The sequence below is a fragment of the Equus asinus genome, chromosome 22 (assembly GCF_041296235.1).
Source record: "Equus asinus isolate D_3611 breed Donkey chromosome 22, EquAss-T2T_v2, whole genome shotgun sequence".
Lineage (NCBI taxonomy): Eukaryota > Metazoa > Chordata > Mammalia > Perissodactyla > Equidae > Equus > Equus asinus.
The window spans coordinates 44,675,960-44,700,004 of record NC_091811.1 but is presented as its reverse complement, the minus strand read 5'-3'; the positions used below and the strand labels follow the sequence as shown (position 1 = coordinate 44,700,004).

At 37.3% G+C, this 24,045-nt stretch overlaps 1 protein-coding gene across 3 annotated transcripts in view; it reads right to left on the bottom strand.

Moving 5' to 3' along the window:
- PDZRN4 (PDZ domain containing ring finger 4) overlaps positions 1 to 24,045 on the bottom strand; it is a 337,813-nt gene that overhangs the window by 18,541 nt on the left and 295,227 nt on the right. For all 3 annotated transcript variants that reach the window (XM_044756217.2, XM_070493927.1, XM_070493928.1), the window contains 2 exons: positions 3,308 to 3,406; positions 650 to 712 (listed from right to left, as the gene is read on the bottom strand). In XM_044756217.2, the coding sequence (XP_044612152.2) occupies positions 650 to 712; positions 3,308 to 3,406 (162 nt within the window). The remainder of the gene's footprint in view (positions 1 to 649; positions 713 to 3,307; positions 3,407 to 24,045) is intronic.

The window sequence follows — 24,045 nt, the reverse complement described above, 5'->3', positions numbered from 1 at the left end:
CTTGATTTGGGCTGTGATCTGCTTACCATATCCCTCATTAAACTGAAATTTAATCAGTCTCCATGTTTTCACATTTCCACGTGCAGAAAAAAGCATATTTCTTCCACCTGTCCCCAGCAACTCATTTGTAAATTATTAAAACGTCTTGAGACTTCTAGACTTTCCTATAGTAATGGAACATTGGGATCCATGTTTACCTCACTTATTCTGGAAAAGGCAGCAATAACTGCTGGTGCCGCTAGTAATAATAGCTGTTAATGTTTACTGTTTACCGTGCACGGTGCTAGGCATACCACATGCATAATCACATTTAACCTTTGCAACAATATGTTTTATTATTATCATTTTTTTTTTAAATGAGGAAACAGGCTTGCAGTGAGAGGTTAAGTAATGTGTAAGTGGTGAAGCTGGACGCTGAAGTTGAGTCTGAGCCCAGAGTTTATGTCTTAATCATTAATTATTAGCTAATAATTCTTAATAAATGGCACTATCCTTACTTCAAAAAAAGGTTTAAATGATAGCTTTTTGTAGATGTTACTATCCAGAAGCAAAGACAAATTCTTTTTCCTAACATTTTACAAGAAACAAAATAAAATTAAAACTGTTGGGCAGATAGTAAGAAACTGAAGGAAATAACAATACCACATACTTGCAAAATGCGATCTCCTTCTCGAATTCGGCCATCTTTGGCAGCAATGCTATTTGGATCTACCTGTAATGGAGAGGACACACATTTTCAATTGGATATGAAATATCTTCCCAGGAACTTACAGTGTCGTTTTAAAAATATTTTTACAAACCTTTAAAATTCCCTATTGAATTATAGAGCGCATGTCAAATTTTTCTCTGTCAGAAATCACTGATTCTAAAAATATATATGCACTATTTTAGAATTAATGATAATAAAATTAAAAAGAACTAGAGCAGAACTTGATTTGAGAACGACTTTTCTCTCCCTCTCTTTCTTTCGCCCTTTTATCCTTTCTTCTTTTTTTCTTTATCACATCTATTCACTCATGTCTGTATGCCAACTGTCAGACGTGGTCTCGGGCTGACACAATCTTCAGCTGATGCTAATACTAGGATTCTCTGGACCCAGGAAATTCACTTTCTACTAGGGTGATTTTTAAATCCTGCCTTAGCTGTCTTAGAAAAGCTGATAGCTATATGGTAAATCCATACGTATTAAAGGAATTTCTATCTCATGAGCACATTAATTTATAAAGAGATTATAATCTATGTTCCTCAAAAAATCCTATCCATGTAGATTATTACTGGGCACTATTTTACATACAAGATGACATGAATTAACTATGTTATTTTAGAATAAATAGATATTTGAGGCTTTTGAAAGAGTTTACCAACATTTTAATGGGCCAAACGAGGGATGATTTGCTGTTCACAAGGGGCAATTCCATCTATCACATTTCACACGATGGCTTCAAAACATTTATTTGAGCTTATTCCATCAAAGTGTTTTTTTAAGCAAAGTATTTCCAGTGTAGCATGGGTTGACCCATCCTATCCGGAAATTAGATATTGCTTTCTTATTAGGTGGTGCCATCTAGTCAATGAGTTTTCAGTGATCAATCCAGAACAAAAGACACTATAATTACATGTAACAGGTATAAGGAAAACATGCCTCCCAAGTACACATGTTCAGTTCCTGTGGCTTCTTTACTATCCCTGAAAAGTAAACTTCCAAAGCTGACATATTTAAACAGCAAAGAGAGACTTAGACTAAATGAAAGTGAGGGATAATTAATCAATTGCATCCTATTTAGAAGCTATTCAAATCTAAAACTTTGTCTTCAGAATTGTAATTAAACTAATATTAAACTTCTATATTTCTATTTCTACATATTACAGAAGATAATTCTGCAGGTGCTCCCCCATACTTCCTCACCATAATCGGAGGGATTAGCATAGTTGTATGTTTAAAAGAGGTATATAAGTCAAATGTTCTCTGGAGACTTTTCCATTGCAAGAGCCAGTCAGTAAATTCCTTGGTAAATGATAAAGAGTAACATTCACATTTATAGAGCTGTGTAGTTTTCTAAGTGCATTAATTACATTCTCTTTTCCATATTCTAAACACTTCTATAAAAACAATGAGATAAGCATTGTTGGACTAAGTTTCTAGTTGAGGAAGCTGAAGCTCAGTAAGTTAGGCAATGGCCAAGAAAACTTGGAACAGCATGGAACGGCAATTAGTATCTAGCTTGTCTAACTTCTGCATATATATACATAAACATATATACATTTCCACACATATACATATACACATACGTGGTTTCACACACATATATGTGTGTGCATACGTACATATGGAGAAGTTGGATAATATAGATATATGCAGGTACATACATGTTTGCATGTATAGATATTTAATTTTTAATCATATGCATATATAATTTTTAAAAAATCATATCTTACTATTTCTCATAAAATGATTCTTTTGGGAGTTTAGAAAAATCATCTAGGGGCTGGCCTGGTGGCACAGTGGTTAAGTTTGCACGCTCTGCTTTGGCAGCCCAGGGTTTTCGTGTTCAGACCCCGGGCACAGACCTACACATGGCTCATCAAGCCATGCAGTGGTGGCAGTCCACATGCAACATAGAAGAAGATTGGCACAGATGTTAGTTTAGGGACAATCTTCCTCAAGCAAAAAAAGGAAGATTGGCAACAGATGTTAGCTCAGGGTGAATCTTCCTCACCACAAAAAAAAAAAAAAAGAAAGAAAATCATCTATAATAAATTGTTCTTCACATTTTTTCAAAGTAATTAATACTAAGGGTGTTTCACAGTTAAGTACCTCATTTTTGAAAGTGATTATGGGGCTGAATAAAACAAACTAATAGATGCGCTTCCTGGATATTCAAATTTATCAATCCTGTCAGCAGAGTAAAATATGGGATTATTGTGAATATGAGATTTAAAACAATCAGTCAATGCTATTGTTAACAAAATTGATAAAAGACACAGTGGAATGGAAGAACAAATATTTGCTGATCAAAACCTTTGCTTGACTTCCTGCATACTTATGGGAATTTATTCAAATTTAGGCTATGTTACCATTCTTACACTTCTTCCTGGGATTCTGTGGTGAAAGCAACCACATTAAACAAGCTGATAACAATTACGTTACTTGGGCAACATAATTTACTTTCCTAATTGAAAGTGACAAGTATTGGAACATGGCCAATCCTTCACATTCAAGCCTCCCAAGGATTTTCTCATTGTGAGTCATTTCCCTCCATTCCTCGCGGTCTCCTTCCCTTAATCTCTTCTCCATGGCATCTCTTACCTCGCTGACATAAATGCCGGTGTCTTCTTCATCATCCGTTCGGTAACAGACTGTCAGGCCCAGCTTCTCTTGACTGCTAACACGACACAACTCGACCTCCTGAGAGAAAACACATACAGAACATTTATCTCAGAGAGAAATCCTACAGCAGAATGGGGAGCTCACTGATACTCTTTGGGTCACCGTGGGAAGTTTTCATAATTACTGCCCAACGTGTGAAATTAACTTGTGTGACCAAAACCATCAAAATTTACCGTCCATTTGTATTTCTGTATATTCAAACCAATGTTTTAAATTTTCATTGTAAAGTTGGAGATGTGCAATTCTTTTGCATCAAGTCATAAACTTAAACTCTTTAAAAATCACACAATAAAGTATAAATAAGATATGCATACATCAGTAAGATGGAATCAATAAAATATTTGAGAATGTCACAGTAGGTAGCAAAATATTCATAAAAATATTGAGAGCTACTGTGTTTGTATTTGTATTTTAATAAAACAAAATAAAGTTCAAATAAAAAAAGATTATACTAGACTCTGTCTCAATTCTTTTTTGGAGTCCTATACAATATGATAATAAGCAAGTGTTTTGGGTAGCTCAGGCCAAGGTTTCCTATTATTCTGCAGAAGCTCTTGCCCTTGAAAAGAAATGGGTTCATCCAGGCTGAAGAGAGAGACATCAACAGTCATATGAGCAGAGGCAATGATTCAAAATAGAGCAGTAAATGAACAAGGAAACACATTTACTGAAACACATGGCTGAGGGGCTTGAAATGTCAGTCCTTCGGTAATGTATATTGAGTCTATTTCCTGATTTATGTTCAGTAAAATAATAATAAATTTCAGTGTATTTCCCTTTTATATAATGAAATACACTTGTACTACTTTCAGAAGCAGATGACTTTAGGATAAATCGCATAATTCCAAGCACTAAAACACAAATTTGTGTTCTCATCATGGAGAACTTGTTCCTATTGAATGGAGAATATAGAGGCCTCTTAGCACATAATCAGATGAGGAAGAACAAAATACATTTAAAATGAAAGTGGAGTCTGGATCAAGTTTCTAGAACTCAGGCTCTGTGGGAGTTGTCAATTTGTCTGTCCAGCTTAATGCCCTTTCTCCATTGCCTAGAACAGGGGTGGTCTCAGTGTGGACACTGAGTAAATGCTGGTTCAAGAGTGACTGCTTTTATTTTAAAATCTTTCCTAGTGTTTGTAACTTTTTGTAAAACAATAATTAAGGAGTCTTTTGTCTTTAATTGGAGTAGATTTTGTGTGCACGTGCATGTGTGTGAGTGTGTATATACGTGAATGAAAAGAAGATTATGAAGTTCAATAATAACACAGAATTCATTTAACTGTCTACGATCTGAAATAGTTACCAGGACTAAATAAGGAAAAACTCACAACTTCAAACTAGGGGATATTTTCCAGGACAGTCTGCGACATTTGAAGAAATATCCTCTCTTTCAACTTTGTATTTCAATGAAGGCCTTTGTCATTGGAAAATAACCATTCATTTCAATGACATGTTATAAACCATAGGTAAATCCTTAGCAAGGATAGACCATCATAAGCTCCAGTGACCAATAATTTCACCGCTGATAGCAAATAAGATGAAATTTAAATCTTCTGTCTTGAGACATATACCGCAAATTGGTGAAATACATGAAAATACGAAGGATGCTGACTTTCTAACTGGGGGACATAGATGCTCTAAATTACACCACAGAGGTTAAAAAGGGCATGGTGTATGATGAAGAATGAAGAAAAAGGATGAAAAATCTTTTCACCTCGAGGAAGAACAGGAAACAGTGACATGATTTGGCACCAGAACCAAAAACTACGCATCAAGCAAGGATATTTTCAAAACTGGCAATAATTAATACCTCCGGAGGGGAAGAATACTTGACTAAAACTGTAACATTAGGAAGGAATTACAGCAACAAAAGAGCTTCAATTACAGCAATGAAGTATACAGTTAAGGAGTAAAGAAGCTTGCGATTCCTAAGAGGCCTACAAGGAAACCTAAACACCCCATAAAGAACTGAGATTGGGACCTCTAAATTAAAGCAAATGAGGAGCTGTAGTCAAAGCTGAAATCCATTGACATTCAATGTCCTTCCAATGGCTGGGGAGAGACTCCGTATGATGCGGGAAGATATTTCCAGAGGGGCATTCCTTTCGTGAATGTTTTCTCTGCATTCTCAATGGTGTACCATGGTGTGGTGTTGGTTTAGAAGATGCATCTCAAAATGTTTTGCAATAAAATGGAACTAATCTATTAAAATAAAAAGGCTGGAATCCACCCATAAGACTTCAATATCACAAATTCAAGTATTTACCCAAGAATCACAGAGGAAAGTAGACTAAGATCCTGAGGTCAAAATAGCGTTTCAATATTGTCATCATATTAGACCTACGCAGAACTGCGAAACAGGTCTCAAAGTTACCTACAGCATCTTTGTTTTCGATATCCCCCTTTTATGACACACAACATGCTCGTATTTCCCAGAGTTCCTAAGGTCTGCCTATCTAGGTGGACACTGGTATTTTAGGTTTGCATCTTACCTACGTCCTAGCAAAATCTGGCATTTGGTGTGGTTTTCCATTCTCTCATAAGTAACTCTTGAGATATAAAGAAAATTGATAAATAAATATTTCTTAAAGGGATCATTATTACTAATTACTTAAAATGTGGCTATGCAGGGTTTGGTTTACACTAATAAAAGCTGCCAATACAAAGCCTTAATTCAAAGGACTGAACTTACGGTGGTAGGACTGCAGGCTCTCAAGGAGGCTCAAGGGAGACTCCCTGGACCCTACAAACCACCCAGCACCTGTCCCAGTGTGGACTTGCAGTGCTTTCTTTGGTTGAGAATGTTTCCGACACTACATATTTCATATTGGTACACAGAAGCATGCATTTTAGAATCAAAGTTCCTTTAATTGTATGACAAAATAACTTATAAGCAGCTACCTGTAGACCACTTTGTTCGCATGAGGCAAAGGTGGCTTTGGAAAGCCTGATTATCTGAAAGGAATCCTCTAGCACAGGTTTAATTTAGTATTCCCTTCGCAGTGTGCAGAAGCCTCTGACTTCTGAAGAAACAACCTCCTGGTAATACAGAGTGTTTTCCCTAACAACTTTCATACCTTTCTCCCTGTCACTAGGAAGCTGTTTGATGAAAAACATAAAAGTGAAATGCTACCTCTGTACATTTTCTCCACAGAGACAATTCACGGGCGTATACAAATCAAAGCCAAGTCTGCACGGATGGCATGGCCAACCATCTATAAGTCATTTGTGACTGGAATGCAAGAATCACTTCACATACCTGGTGAAACTACATTAATTGAGGCTTAAATGTGCTTTAAGATGCTATGTTCTAGGAATATGTACAGTCCCTTAAAAAAATCAAATCACAGTATCTAATGCTGTGAGAAATTGGTTCTGTGGAGACTGAGGGTGGAGTAGAAGATGAAAGTCAGTAAAGCTTGCTGGGAAACAGCCTTCTAATCACAGGAAGAATGGGATTTTTACACAGACTGGTTACATTGCAGTGCTGTGAAATTTGTATATTTTTAATGATTGGATCTAAGGAGGAACCCGAACTTTAAACAAGAAAACCACACTTTTGTTCTCTAGATAGGACTCACTTGCTGGAGGAAGAACTGAGGCTTGAAGCTGCTTGCAATAGCTTTTTAAGAAAATTGTTTCCAAATTCTAGAGAGCTCTGACTCCCATGCCACGAGCGAGAAAATTCAGAGGCAGTCAGTACTACGTAAGTCTGAAGAAGAAGCAGGGCTAAGCAGGACAGTCAATGATACCAAATGACTCACGAGAGAGAGGGGTCTGTTGGGTCCATATCTTTCCTTTTATTTTGTTTGTTTTCCCAATTTTTATTTATCAGACAACATATGCACTACTATACAAGCTTAGTACTAATCATAGGTCATTGTCTTACATTTTGTAACATTGATTAGTAACTAGTGGAATACCATGCTTAGTTGTTCCAACAAAACATTTATTAAAAAACAGCTAAATGGGAAATACGAAAGCTTTAACTCCCACAGGCAAGGGAAACCTAGATACTCTACTGTGAAAATATTGCTTCAAAATCATTATCTTCTGGATAGTAGAATCAGCTATAATACTTAGTAAGAAAAAGCAAAACTCCCAGAATACTCAAATCACCATGACAACATCAGGTTCACACACGCCAACTCCAAACATCCACAGCAAGTGGCTGCAACTAGTAACTAGATCGCATTTCTGTAGAGAAATGAGGATAAAAGTGAAAGCATTTGGTCATGTCTTTTCACTAATATCCTTAACTTCAACTCCTTCCTCAACTGCTTTTCCTTTTTCAATGATATTGTTGTGAAATGTGGGCAGCTTTTTAATCTCCCAATTTCCTATTCTTAGGGACTTTCTGAATTCTTTGGGAAATAAAGCTGTCACGTTTTTCTAGACCCAGGTTGTCTGTTTCTTATTGTGGGATCTGAATGGCCTTAGGAAGTCCTAAATTACCCATTTTGGGTGGATTTTACATCTTAACAAAGAAAGAAATATTAATTTTGTTTAAAATGTTCATTGGGGGATGGAATGGATTCATGATGGCAGGAGGCAACAGTCGATGCCTTGAATTCTGGACCAGGAACAGAAATGGGAAACTTGAGATCATGGTACGTGAGAAGTGATACACCAATTGTGTATTGTTACTTCTGCCCTGCCAACTAGAGAATCAGGCCAACCGCATGGGAACCTGTCCTTTAATGGGCTTTCGCCCAGTCTTGCTGGGCCTAAAACAGAACAAACGCATGTAAGGAAACTAGGGAAAAGCTTTTGTTTACATCAGTTATTTTTTTTTTTTCTATATTTTGCTTCTTGTATCTTTTGAGAAAACCGCAATTGCTTTGAGGTATTAGGATCGTGTGGTTTATCTTTGTAAAAATCCAGGAATCTAGAGTCATTCACAACTGACGTGTTTTGAACAAACATTAAATGATCATTGATTAGCTCACTAATGACATTGCTAAATACCCACAGTTATTTGTGGCTTGATTTTCTGATTTATATGTTAGCTCTTGGGGTCTCCATCAAAATATTTCAACATGCCATAAGCAATATGTAGAAAAGACTATTCATAAAATGTCATTACTTTACTTTTACAATATCCATTTTAAGCACCCCACTCTCTGGTCAGCTCAGATACTCTTGTATTCCCACTCCAGCATTTTCGCTGTCTCATTAGACCTTGAACCTAATGACCCTTCCACTTTTCACTTTCAATAATTCCCCCATGCTCTCCCCTCTCTCCTTGTCCAGCTTGAAATCACAGTTCAGCATAATAATCTTTTATTAAAATCCACAACTCCTTTGTTGTTCTCTGCCTCCACTGTATCACCCAGCAGAGGGTCAATTATGGTTAAACCCAACTAGTCACTTCCCTGTGTTCCCACATGAGCAGCTGCATGATCCTGGAGGAAAATGCACAACTATTCTGACCACACTGACTGCTCTCACTGTAAATTCGTTACCACAAATCTCAAATGGGCCATCAATGCCACCAACAGTCACACTGTGCTTCCTTTGTCAAGTTGCTCCTCTTTTCTCAAATTTCCAACAGAACCTGCCCACTCTCAGTCGATGACCTTACCTCTTGGTTCACTGGATGCTAGTAGATTATTATTACCTCAACTTTACAAAGTCCCAGACCGGTATTTACACTCCTTTTCTCTGCAACTCTGCTACAGTGCCTTCTCTCTCTGCACTTTTAGCTAATCATCCTGTTCCATGCTCCGTGGACAAAAAAGGAAGCACGAAACAGAAACTGCTCCATCTTCCCTCCACTCAGTGTATCAATCTAAATTCACCTGTATTCATCCTGTAGGCTGTCCCTCCATTACAATCAAAGAAAGATTCTTAACTCTATCAAAGGCCAATGCCTCCACTCATGCTCCATAAACCATTCTTTTAAAATATTTTTAAGACTTTTTCTCATGGAATTATTCCCTCTCTTTCTCCTGTATTATCAGTTTCTCCTTGCTTATCAGATCATCCTCATTGCCAGACATACGCAAAAAAAGCATTACTATCATCCATATGAGGTGGGGCAAAAGAAAACCAGATAGAGATGGCGGTCGGCTCTAGGCTGGAGGTGCTGGAAGAATCTAGTAAAAGCGCCTTGGAAGAGATAACAGAATCACCTTGGTGTTCCCCAAGACCAAATTTACAAGCAGAGAACAGTGACGCTGCAAAGGTTACAGACATAGGAAACAGCATGTCGTGTTAGAGGAGTTTTAAGTAGATAATGTGTATAAAGCTAAGGGTTTAAGATTGGGGTGAATGAGGGGGTATGATGAAAAATAAAACTGGAGATGTAGACAAGGGCCATACCGTGGAAGGATTGCCACACCATATTAACTAATTTGGACTCTTTGCAAAAAGTAAAGAGGAGTCATTGTAAAGGAAATACAGATCTTCCTTGACTTACGATGGGGTTACATCCCAATAAACCCCCTGTAAGTTGAAAATATTCTAAGTCAAAAATGCATTTAATACACTTCACCTACCAAATGTCATAGCTTAGCCTAACCTACCTTAAATGTGCTCAGAAAACTTATATTAGCCTACCGTTTGGCAAAATCATCTAATACAAAGCCTATTTTACAGTAAACGCTGACTATCTCACATAAATTATTGAAGACTGTACTGAAAGGGAAAAGCAGAATGGTTGGGTGGGTACAGAATGGTTCTAAGTGTGTCCGTTGTTTACCCTCGTGATCACGCGGCGTACTGGGAGCTGTGGCTCACCACTGCTGCTCAGCATCACGAGAGCGTATTGTACCACGTATCACTAGCCCAGGAAAAGATCAAAATTCAAAATTTGAAGTACAGTTTCTACCGAATGTGAATCACTTTTGCCTCATCATAAAGTTGAACAATCGTAAGTTGATCCATCGTTAAGGCAGGGTCTGTCTGTAACAGTCTGATTTGCAGTTCAGAAGGATGGCTTCAGCAGTAGCACAGTTAGTGACTTGTAGGGGTTAACAGACAGGAAGGCAGGGCTGGCCCCGTGGCCAAGTGGTTAAGTTCACGTGCTCCGCTGCAGGCGGCCCAGTGTTTCGTTGGTTCAAATCCCGGTCGCGGACATGGCACTGCTCATCAAGCCACGCTGAGGCAGCGTCCCACATGCCATAACTAGAAGGACCCACAACGAAGAATATACAACTATGTACCGGGGGGCTTGGGGAGAAAACAGGAAAAAATAAAATCTTTTAAAAAAAAAAAGAGACAGGAAGGCAAGAAGGGAATGTTACCAGTTATGCAAGAGAAGATAAGGGCGTGAAGGAAAGAAAGCAGTGTCATAGCAGTCTTTAAACGTAGTTACTATTATTTCCATTTAATGATGAAGGAAGGGAGGCATAGAGAGAGGTTAAGTAACTTGCCCAAAGTCACACAGCAAGGAAAAGGCAGAGCTGGGACTCAAGTTCTAGCTAAAGGACCCAGCCTGAATTCTCAATAGCTCCTTCCTCTGGTCCATACATAGCTCTTTCTCATTTTTCAGGTCTCAGTTTAAATGACACTTTCCAGATGGGATCCCTCCCCATCACTCTTTCTGAAGTAGGACCTCTAAAATTCTCTACCAAAATTTCATTGATCCTTAGTAACTTCTTGGCAATTATTATAATTTATTATTTTTTCTTAGCAAATTTGTATTTTATTAAGTTGCTTACTTTTTAAAATTGTCTATTTCCTTTACTATTCAAGAAGCAGGTTTTTGTTATGTTTATTGTTATATCCCACAAGGCTTAGGTATGAAACAAAGAAATATAACTCTTGACGGTGGTGCTGTGCCATCTTCTTCACATTCCCAGCAGCAGCAGAGTCTGGAAACTTATGAGAAGCCCCATATGCATTTATTGGATGAGATAACCACTATAGTGAGATTGGATACAGGCTAAAACTGCTTTTGCTATAATTATATCTCAGTATAATTGTATTAGATTCAGTAGGATACATTCAGAAAGCTGATGTGACAATAGATGTGACAATCTCTCATAATCTCTGCCAACAAGAAAACTAATCAAAGAGTTAACTGTAAAAATAAAGCAAACTTATCTATAAATTACTCATTCTAAGAATTCCTCTAGCAGATTCAGTTTTTACTTATTCACTTGACATTTTCTTAGCATTTGCTGTGTGCCAAGGGCCTCATTCAGCAATGGAAATTTTCATGTACCGACCGTTATGCTAAATGCTTTGTGAACAATGTCTCATTTAGTTTTACAAAAATATGACAGAGTAATACATTGCATAGTAGTTATTTCTGGCTCATCCCCCAGCATTTATTTCCTCTCTTTTTGGAAACATGACCCTGCATTTCTTATGCAGAATTACACCTTCCTCTTTCCCAGTCTATAAGTTTGTTTGGGACTGATTCCAGCTCCAGGGGTAGGTATGTGACCTAGATATTAGCCAATGAGTGTATTTTATGTATTTTATTTCCTTAGCTACAGCAACCATTTTAAGGATGAGTATTTCATCCAGTTCAAGCCCATGAAAATCAGGCCAAAGACTTTTGTTGAAACTATTGGGAAAAGAAAGCTTGTCTTTCCTTTTGTACTTGAATCCACGAGAATATTGATCAGGAGCAGCTCAAAGCTTTATCTTAGCGCAATATATAGAGCCTGAGGATGGATTCAACGAGGAGGAGATAAAGCCAAATGACGCAGAAAGACTAAAATTTAGTGGCATCATTTGAGCCCCTGGATCAAGTTATACCTTAAATAGCAAACTTTTGGAATTTTTAGTTTGGAGAGCCCATACATCTCCTTTTTTTCCCTTAAGCATTTGTTTTGGGTCTTCTGTTTCTTGTATCAGAGTCTCAACTGATTTTGGTAGATATTATAAATTTCATTTTATAGATAAGGAAATTCAGGGCCAGTATGAAGTAATTTACTTAAAGTCACTTAGCAACTATTTTTCTAAATCAGAAAATTGAACACGAGTTTTGTTTGTTTCTTTTGTTTCTTTTTTTTTACTTCAAAGTTTGTTTTTCAATCAATACACTTATCTAGTCCAATGGTCATTTAAGAGCTCATCTTCTAGACTGAGGCATAAACACATAAAGAACTCACAATAGTGCAATGAGATATGTGGTAAGGGAAAGGGATGAAATTTTAAATAGGATGTCAGGTCAGGCTTCATCAAGGAGAAGGTATTGGAACAAAAACAGGAAGGAGATGAGGGATTTAGCCATGTGGTCATGTGGGGTAAGCAATCCAGGCAGAAGGCACATCCAACGGAAATGCCTGGAGTGTGGTTGGCAGTTTAGAGGAAGAGCCAGAGGCCAATCTATCTAGATCTGAAGGAGTGTGGGGAGGAGTAGGTGATCAGGTCACAGAGGGGAAGGGGATCTAGACCACCCAGAGCCTGGCAGGCCTTGGAAGGACTTTAGCTTTAGTCCAAGTGACCTGGAAAGCCTGCGGAAGTGTCTGAGCAGAGGAATGACTGATCCAGCTTCACTATGTGTGTTGGAACCCATCAGATATTTGATAACTACTTTTTTTCCCCTCAAATTTCATATCTTTTCTGGACTCACATGCTCCCTCCTTCATCTTTATCTCCCCCAAAATTATAACAACAATGGCTAACATTTGCTGTGTTGGGTAAGCTCCCAATCACTGTACACTGATTAACCCCTGTGACTCTCACAAGTTTAAGCAGTAGATATTATCTCCAATTTATAGGTAAGGAAACTGAGACTCAGTACAAACCACTTACCCCAGGACCTTAGGCCACACAAGGGGCACAGTCAATATTCAAGCCCAGGTAGTTTGTCTCTGGACTCCTGGCTCTTAACCACAGTGGTAAAACACTCATGCGCCCCCCTTCAACTGAGATGAGCCACAAATCCAGAGATAAGCCACAAGACTCAAAGTTCCAGAGAGAAGCTACCCTTTATGTGGAGGGTGAGAAGTTCAGTGCGGCTACAGCACAGGGTGCTTAGGGAAGTATTAAGAGACGATGCTGGAGTTGGGTTAGGACCAAATTCTAAAACGTCTCATAGCTGAAGTCCTGGGCTGAAAGGGGAGAGGAAGTCAGGATGCAAAATTTGGGGCTTTCTATCTTATATAAACCATAAACAGTTATGAAATTAGGACTATTGAGAGAAAGCAAGGACTTGTTTTGCTGGTGTTCAACCGAGGCAGAAGCATAAATTTCTTCCATTTTTAATATTGATTAAATTTTAAGGAAATTAATATAAACACAAGTTATTTCATAGAATTATTTGGAAGGAAATTTTAGACACAATTTCACTTGCCCTCCAACTTTTATCTACGGAAATGACTCTCCCATGTCCACCTGGTAAGTTAGTAGCAGACCTGAGAGTGGAAACCAGGCCTCCTGGGGCTGGCCCGGCAGTGCAGCGGTTAAGTTTGCACATTCTGCTTCGTGGCCCGGGGTTTGCCGGTTTGGATCCCGGGCGGGGACACGGCACCGCTTGGCAAGCCATGCTGTGGTAGGCATCCCACATATAAAAAGTAGAGGAAAATGAGCATGGATGTTAGCTCAGGGCCAGGCTTCCTCAGCAAAAAGAGGAGGATTGGCAGCAGTTAGCTCAGGGCTAATTTTCCTCAAAAAAAAAAAAAAAAAAGAAACCAGGCCTCCTGACTTTTGCTCAATTGCTCTTTTTTACTGTTCTTTCGCTGGCTCTTATATTATTCTCCAAGGAATTCTCACCTGGGATGGAGGATTGGAGGGTGCAGGAAGGAGAGTGTGTTGGGAGGAGAGTGTGTTGGGAGTGGCAAAATCATTGCAGACAATGAGATGCTGATGGAAGCATGTTCCACAGGTGAGATGTGTGGATGCAGGAACAAGGTTGAGAAGCTCATGGCAGCTGTAACGTAAAGCAGTCAAGGTGATCTAGGAGAGAAGGGCTTGAGTTGAAATGTTTTTTGGTATTCTTCCAAGCCTTCGTGTCTACAGCAAATTTAAAAAGAAGAAATAGCACATGACACTTCCATACAGAAGTCCTGTCCCTTCTCGGAGAGGCTCAAACACCCCTTGTCATTTCGAGAGTAACTGCTTTTCACCTGGTGCTGCTGCCTTTATTGTATATCTCCACTCCTGGCATTTGTAAGCTGTCTTTTTCTTCGAATTACTGAAAATAGCTTTTTCAAAAGAAAGTGTTAACAGCATTTCTTCGATATTAGCCATGTGCTTTCTGCAAAGTAAACAGTCAAAAAGGACAGGGTGCCCCTTTGTGCCTCGGTAGTCCCCGACTCAATGATTGTACTTCTTGGCTACAGTCACCGTCATGCTTTTGGGCTGGCCATGTTTTCAGTAAAGGAGATCAGCTAAAGAGATACCATCTAGTGTTGGGGATGCTGATTGAAAGTAAAAAAAGAAATCATTTTAAAGAGACAGACATTTACTTGAGAAAGGCAAACTATCCTTTACCTAAATATAAGGGTCTCTACAGACGACCCAGAGCTACGCTGGGTGGCGTAGTGGGCATCGTAGAGGGATAACAGCAAAATCTAAGCTTTCACAAAACGATCCTTAGGAGCACCTTCAAGGGAATTTAGTAAACTAGGACTGACATATGTTACCAATATCAACTTTGCGTGGCAAGATACGGTGGTAAGGGTTATCATTGCTTTATCTAATGGGAAACAATGTCACTGGCAGCCAGTGTTTTGGAATATTGGAAGCCCTGTTAAATATTTGGCACAGAAGTTGAGACACTGCTTACCCCTTGAGAGACGGGCTACATGAGTAAGGACAATGTGGCAAGGAAGACAGAATGAAGATGTACAGGGCTGTTGCTTAAGATAAAACAAGGAGTATAGTTAGGTTTGCTAGGACTGAAAGACTGCTCCAAAGGGTACAGAGTTTAGCAGAGATGGTAAATTGACTGTGAACTTGAGCTAAAAAGTTCATTAAAGGAAATAATCTGGGGCATGTTAACAGAAACTACTTTTTGAACTTGAATGGAGATACTAATTTAAATTTATCAGATAATATTTCAATTATCATGCTTCGAGTTGGGTCAGTATGTTGATACGCAACGGAAATTTTTTGTGAAAAGTAGTGCAAACCCACTGTTTTCTTCACAGGTGGGGCAGACTAATTGTAAAAGTTACACAGAAACTACAAAGATTTTACATTATAAGATGTTACATACAATAAATCTGTGTTCCTAGAAGTCGATCAAAGGAAGAAGTCTTTTCATATTATTATATTTTTATATCCAATGTTTAAGACATTCATTGAAAAATATGATCAAATAATGAATTACATTTTCTTCTCACTAGGAAAACCCAAAATATTGTCTGCCTCACTATGATCATCCAAAAATATGGTACTTTATTCTAGCATCTGATGGTAAGAAACTTGATCTACAGAATTAATTATTAAAAGAAGCTTGATATTCCACACTTACAGATTAGTACCACAATATATAATAATAAATTTATTTGTAAATACATAGTGATTAATTGTAGGTGACAGGCTGATCCTGAATGCACGCATTATGTCATATTTGGTAGATTCTACATTTTGCCAATGGCCATGATCCCAAAATGTCCAAAGAATTCCTTTGATAGCATGGATTCCAGACTTTTCCTTTTCTATGCCTTCTTTTTGGAGCCAGCTCTCCTAGTTATTTTTTAATGCCAGTCTAGTATGATACATGAAATGCATTGTATCCTTATTGTACTGGCAATAAAATTCTAATAACATGCATTAAAACCAATTAGTAGACCTGAATATCTCCTGATCTGATGAATGAGAAAAGGAGGGTCTACATTTATCTACTTCAGATATTATACATTGAATTCCAGACTGGGAGACGCCCGTGTCTATGTTGACACAACAGAAATTTGTCAATCCTCCTCAGAACTTCTCTTTATTTGAAATGCATTCAGGAACTTTTCCAGCACGTGTTATTAAGGAAACATAAAAGGAAGATTAACAAAGCAGCAGAGGAAGGGGAAATAAATAAACCTGTTGACAAGATGAACTTTATTTCCATCAGCTGGTTACTGGAGCAGGAAATATAGGCTTTTCTAATGAGGCACTGGGCTCTTATTGTGGAGACCATTTTATAAGCCATTTTATAGCGGGGGCTGGGGTCATCATAACAGGAAAAGGTACAAGACTTTTAAACCTGTCAAAATCCCATAAATGTCATAATTATTGTTCCCAAATTGTTTTTTTCCTGTTCTTTTTCTTATTTGGTAAATCAGCACTTTCAAACAATAAAATGTGTTCACATTACTTTCATAGGTATTTCTGATCTGATCAAGGACATTAAACCCTAAAAATAGCTCTATTACAAAATATAACAAAAGGTGTTCTGATCTGATCAAGGACATTAAACCCTAAAAATAGCTCTATTACAAAATATAACAAAAGGTGATAAAGTGTGGAAGTTAAAGCTTTATGTTTTACTCAACATTTTTACCTTTTCTCCAAAAAACCTCAAGATATTTGATTTTTTTAAAAATCAAGAAATAAAGTATGCATTTTAAATACATCCATTCTTAGAAGGGAGAAAGTTCATTTGAGGGAGGTATGTGCATTCTTAAATTCTGGAGCAGATCTCTCAAAATGTCTATGACTTTACTTAAAGGCATAATTTCATTTACACACATTTTCTAAGTTTGGTCATAGCTCCTTATCTGTACCCATAGGATTCATAATTAACAATGGACTGTAATGTTTACCATTGATATTATCTTATCATCTTCTAAAAAATGCAAAATAAGTGATACCATAGACTTTTGTGAGCTTGTAAATTTTCACAAGAATGTGCAGACTCTCACACATTTGTGTAGATTTTTATTCTAGATGCTCTAATTTCCCCATGACTGGTGCATAGGTATATAATTCTATGTTTGTATAATCATGATGCCCATTTGTGTCACTGTAAAGGAATTTGAGCAGTATTTTAAATAAAATAAATGATCAGATTAATTGGCATTTTTTAATTTATTTAACATATTTATTTATTAAAATTATTTCATGGTTTATTTGCCAAACTGCTTTATCAACTGCTTTTTCCTTGAGCCTTTGAAGAGTAGACATGTTTCTCTATTTGTTGTTAATGAGGTTAATCTGATCATTTTGGCCACTTGAAAATTAATTTCAATTACTGCGTTATGTATTCTGCAGTCTGGTTTGGTAACTACATACAAAAACATGGATCATCAAAATTAACCTAAAGTATATCGGCATCTGTTCACTAGCACATAATTTACAAGTGCAAAGTAGCACAAATGTCCTCAACATGGGAGTTCTTGAGTAAGTAAAGGAATATCTAAAGGATGGAATATTATGACTCTGAATAACTTTTATAACATGGGAAATGATCATGATAAACACTAAATAATAAAGCAGGACACACATTTATGTAACATGTAATCATGTAATCTCCTCCTTTTTTTTTTAAAGTCTTATATAAAAAAATTCCTGGAAGAAAATATAAGAGTAGTTAGCTCCAGTTGCTATCATTATGATGACGATTCCTTTCTTTTTAATATATCCCTGTATTTCAGACATATTTTCTGTGAGCATATATTTGCTTAGAATTAAAAAAATAAGCATTACTTTACAATACAAATATTAGTCATTGAAAAAATAAATAATGCATGCTATATACATCATGGAAGCCTAGGATCTCTATTCCTTCCCTTTTACCTAATCATCTTGTTTACTGGAGAACACTGATTAAAAAGCAAGAAAAAAAGTTTAATTTGATTGATTCAGTGGAGTGAGAAGAAAGTGAACACAAACACCAAGAACCACTGCGTGTGGGGAAGAAGCTCAAATGGCAGTGTACGCAGGTCTTCCCCAACCCATGAGTGGCAGAGAAACCTACTTAATACAATAGGGTCTTTGGAAGATGCGGGGACAGATTTTGAGGCCTTACCTAAGGGACAACATGCAGGGAATGAACACTCAATGTGTGGGAGTTTGCAATCTCAAAATGTTGCACAGTTTATGAAAAAACTTATTTCATCTTATTTAAAGGGGGAGTTACACAAGCTCACCTCAGTTGCTGTTTTTATGCCCAAAGTGCAGCCAACCTTTCAGCTATGGAGTGCCAGGGCCTGAAGTTCTTCATGCTTGAACCAGGGCCAAATCTCTGCACGAACAGGTCGGATTGATTGACTCTCCACAGATCTGATCTTCTTCCCAACCTGGTTAATGGCATTACCATCGTGCTGATCAACCCGTTTAGATATTCAGGATTATCTTGTATTCTCCAACTTTGACCTTTTACAAATAATTGGTCATTGCCTTCAAAAATTTCCCCCTTTCTTCTTATTCCCTCTGTTGTTGTTCTAGTTCAGGTCCTCATTTTCTCTTCTCTACCTGTTCTACCCCCTTGAATCCATCTGGAACATTAATGCTTGATTACTCTTCTTAATATAAGCCTTTGAATATATTATTCTATGCTCAAAAGCACCACATGGTTCCTACTGATTACTGAATTAAGTCCAAACTCCTAAGCCTACCTAGGTCCTCTGTAATCTGATCCCAAACAACATTTTCCACCACATCTATTCTTTTGCTCAAAGATCTGATAATCTGGCAAAAGTGGAGTAGGAATCATTTCCCAGATCTGTCGTATCGTCTTCCTCCTCACAAAAATGTATGTCCTTCATTTACTATCCCAATTAAAATTCTACCCATATTGAAGATCTAATAAAGTATGATCTTCCAAAGGGTGGAGGAAATGTACCCAAGTTTGCATCTCAGTGTTGACTGTAGGACCTTGCAAGCAGTAAGTGCTCAGTGCCTACTTGCTGAATAAATGCATACATTTCAAACCAGCCCTCTCCCACAGTCTCTTTATCACCCAGAGTGCTCTTCATCCCTGAGTACACAGAGGTCTCTGCATCTCCATTTCAATACATATCACACTCAAGCTTACTTACTGTTATGGAATACAGGGACAGTCCCAGTTGATGGGCCTATGTTTTCACACTGGTATTCAGTTGCATCTGGACACATCTAGTGGACAGGTATAGATGGCCCACTAGGACCTATTTATAAGAGAACTTAAAAGTTCTCCTGTGAAAAAGAAAATTAGTACTAAGGAAGTAGAGAGTCAAGGAACAGGACTCAAAAATATGACTTTCACATTTGGTGGCATGTTATGCTAGGTACTCTGAAGATCCTTCCTATTGAAAACAACTAATGATGCTGAGAGAATTTTTTTTTTAACATTTTACCAAGATGACAAAATAACAGTAAATACTCAGAGGACAAAACAAATGAGTGAAGGTGATAGTCTGAAGAGTAATCAGGAAGCAGATTTTAACTTTGAGAGTATTTACTGATTTAGGTGAACCTAGGCGTCAATGTCCACAGTTTCACAGGGCATGAAGGACAGGAGACAAAGGCAGGGCCTAACCAAGATGAAGAGTCTAATAGAAGGCCACAGGAAGAAACGGGGTGTCCCAAGAACTATCAGCTTAGTGTAATAGTGAGCAAGAACTATAACCCCTCTCGCCTAGGGGTTGCAAAGAAAATTGCCTATCATGAATTTTGGCCTTGAGTGGAAGGGAAAAAAGTCTCACTTGAGAATATGCCATCATAAGCTGGCCCCTGCAAATCTCAGGGAGGCTTGCCGCTTCAATTCACACTACCTGGGGGGGTGGGGGGGATCTAAAACAGTTCAAGCTGATAATTAAGCCTCAAGTAGTCCTAGGAAGGTGATATCCCCAGGAGTCTCAGAGAAACAAACTTGTGCTTTCTGGCTGGAGAAACCCAGGCCTCAAAGGGTCCCAGAGATAAAATTAGAATTGAAGTGAGCTTAGAGCCAAATTTCACAAAATAGGCAAAGAAATAATGCACTGTGAGTGATATCCAGCTATAGAAAAAAAAAAATTAAACAGCCATGATAATTGCAAATACATCAGAGATATACACAGAGATTTAACATAATGAAAGACGTAGGAAAGAGGACTGCAAATATGAGTAAAGAGTATAAAACTAGGGGCTGGCCCCATGGTGTAGTGGTTCAGTTGGGTGTACTCCGTTTTGGTGGCCCAGGTTCATGGGTTCAGATCCTGGGTGCAGACCTACACCACTCATCAGCCACGCTGTGTCGGTGACCCACATGCAAAATAGAGGAAGATTGGCACAGATGTTAGCTTAGGGTGAATCTTCCTTAGCAAAAAAAACAAAAAAACCCCAAAGATTATAAAACTAGCCAATATGAAAACATAAGAGCTTATACAGATGAAAATTATAATAATTGAAATTAAAATTTAATGGATGTGGGCCAGCCCTGTGGCCTAGTGGTTAAGTTCAGCATGCTTTAGTTTTGCGGCCTGGGTTTGGCTCTTGGGCATGGACCTATACCACTCATCAGTGGCCATGCTGTGGTGGCAACCCACATATAAAGTAGAGGAAGATTGGCACAGATGTCAGCTCAGGGACAATCTTCATCAAGCAAAAAGAGGAAGATGGGCAAAAGATGTTAGCTCAGGGTGCATCTTTTTCAGCAAAAAAAAAAAAAAAAAAAAAAAACCCAGCAGATTAGACATACCCAAGGAGAGAATTACTCAACTTGAAATTAGTGAACTAGAAGACAGATTTGACAAAATTATTTAGAATGCACACAAACAGACAAAAATATGAAAAACAGGAAATAGAAGTTAAGAAATATGGAGCTAAAAACTGAGAACACTCCAGAACTGATGAAAACCACTAATCTATCAATTCAGGAATCAGTATCTTTACTGTGCCTTGTACCTGCATTGTGCCTCAGTAAAGATACAGTGGAAGATCTCTGTTGTGCTGAGACAAGACATCTGCCAACCTAGAGGGCTCCCTAGGGCAAATATCTTTTTAAAACAAGGGTAAAATAAAGATATTTTCAGATAAACAAAAAACCAAAATATTTTGCTGAGCAGACTCTCACTTAAAGAAACTGAAAGGTGTACTTCAAGTTCAGAAGGTAAACTCAGATGGAAGGTCTGAGACACAAAAAAGAAATGAAGAGCAAAGAAAATCTAAACAAACGTGGAGTATATATAACACCTCATACTGTAAAATGGCTTAAGGAGTTAAAATAAGACCAGAAAAAATGAAAATGTTTCTAAAGGTGACTTGTAAGTCAGGAGGGGAGTTGTGTGCTTAAGCGTTCTAGAGTCTCTGTATTCCTACCTAGGAGGAGGGTAAACATATTGCTTAATTATAAAAATTGATAAATTAAGATTTATAAGATAAGCACTAAAAGAAGAGAAATAGTTTGTGTTACTTCTAATCCAGCAGAGGGGAAAAATGGAATGAGAAAAATAGACAATTCACATAAATGATAAGAAAGGAGAGAAAAAGAAACAGAAAAGAGAAACCAAATGAAGCACAGTATAAGATAACGGAATTAAGTCCAAATTTATAGATAATTATAATAAGTGTAAATAGACTAAACGATATAGTTAAAAATGGAAAAATGCCAAAGTAGAAATGCAAAAATAACATTCCCACCACCAGCACAAAAGGACAACAATCAGGTACACAAGCATCCAAGAAACACTTGTCACAGGAAGTTATAAGAAACACATGGAAAACAGGACACATCAGAAAAGTTGAAAGTACAACGTTGCAAAAGATATACCACAAAATACTAAGAGAAAGCCAGTCACTCTATTGTAGATAGAATAAAATGTATTGTAGAACAAAGATCATCACAAGAACTAGAGAGAGTTTACTGCATAATTTGTTGAAGGAAAGTGAAGTTGGCCAGGAAGAAATAAGCATTCCGGCCTTGGATGTACCTCAGATGATAACAAAAATGACAGAATCAGAGATAGAATCTGACAAATTGATCACTATAATGGTAATGGATAAAATCAGGAAACATAAGTTGAAGGATATATAAGACTTGAACAATATGATTAGCAAGCTTGATCTAATGTATAGCTACAGAATATTATTCCCAATAAGTGCAGAATATATGTATTATACATGTGTTATTTTCAAGCGTAAATTAAACTCATGACAAAATTCTATTTAATATACTAATAATAAGCACATTAAATTTAATTTGTGCTAGGCAGTGTTTTAACCACCTTAGGATAATTTAATCCTCACAGTTCTAAAGGTTTGTTATATAAATGTCCCCATTTTACATATGAGCAAACTGAGGCACAAAGAGATTAAGTGATGACCTCCAGTAACACAACTAGAAAATGGAAGAGCTGGGATTAGAGTCTGTGCTCTTACCTACTATGTACTATTACAGAAAAAAAAAAATGCAGTACTTAGGAATAAAGCTAATAAAAAGATGTGTAAGCACTTTATGGAGAAAATTATAAAATCTATTGAAAGACATTAAAGACCTAGACAAAAGGAGAGCTCATGTTCATGAATTGGAAGAATCAAAAGCATAAAGAGCTAATTCTTTCCAAATTGATGTACAGATTCAAAATCCTCATAATATTCTTGTGGACTTGCAAAGTTAATTTAAAAATTTATATGAACTGCAGAGGACAATGAATACTTAAGGCACTCGTGAAGAAGAATAAGGTAAGAGGATTTATCCAGCCAGCTCCTAAGACTTCTTATAAAGCTATAATGCTATTTAAGACAGTGTAGTTTAGCACAGAGTTCACCAAATTTACCAATGGAACAGATAAATGAAATAAAAAAGAGACACACATATACAGAAACTTGATTTATGACCATGTTGTAATTACATATCAGGCAAAAAGTGGACTTTCAATTCATAGCACTAGGAAAACATGTTATTCATATTGGGGAAAAAAATAAATTTGGACCTTAAACTCCAACCATAATAAAAAATAATCTCTGTGTGAATCAGAGATTAAAGTGAAAGACAAAATTACTTTTAAAAATTTAGACTACAAAATAGGAACTACTCTTCATTTGGGCAGGAATGATTTTTTAAACTAGATATAAGAAGCATAAACCAAAAAGAAACGTTAATATATTTTACTGCTTTAAAATTAAGCCTTTCATTTATCATAAGACATCATAAGTGAAAAGACAAGTCACAAACTAAGAAATGATATCTGCAACACAAATAAAGGATTGATTTCACAATATACAAAAATTCAATAAAATCAAACAATAAAAATAAATGGTATAGGAATGAGCAAAAGACTTGAAATGGTATTATACAGAAGCAGAAAACTGAATAGGCCAATAAACATATAAGAAGATATTCAACCTCATTAGTAATCAGGAGAATGGAGATTTTAAATCGCAATGTGGCAAAATTATAAAGATAAGCAAGATAATGGTAAACACAAAATTCAGGATAGTGGTTACTTCTGTGGAAGGAGGGAAAGAGACAGGATTAGGGAGAGGCAGGCACAGGACTGCAACGTCCCAGCAATGTTCTTTTAAAGAACTGGTGTCGAGTTGACAGGTGTTTATTGTATCTGTGTTTGAAGGGAAGTTGACATTGTAGCATAGTACTACTCACACTATTTTTAGACCTGCCATTACAGTCTTATGCCATTGTCCTAAAAGTACAATAGAAAACAAGTAGAAAGAAAAGACATATTTTAGCTCCTTATGACACCTAAAGCATAAAGACAAGCAAAGGTTACTTTTTCTCCTCGAGGTAACTGGCAACATGGCATGGCATGTATACAGTGATCTGAGCAATCGGTCTGAAACAGTCAGAAATGGAGAAAGGGAAAGAGAGTGGACATCAGAACATCAGGTCCAGCA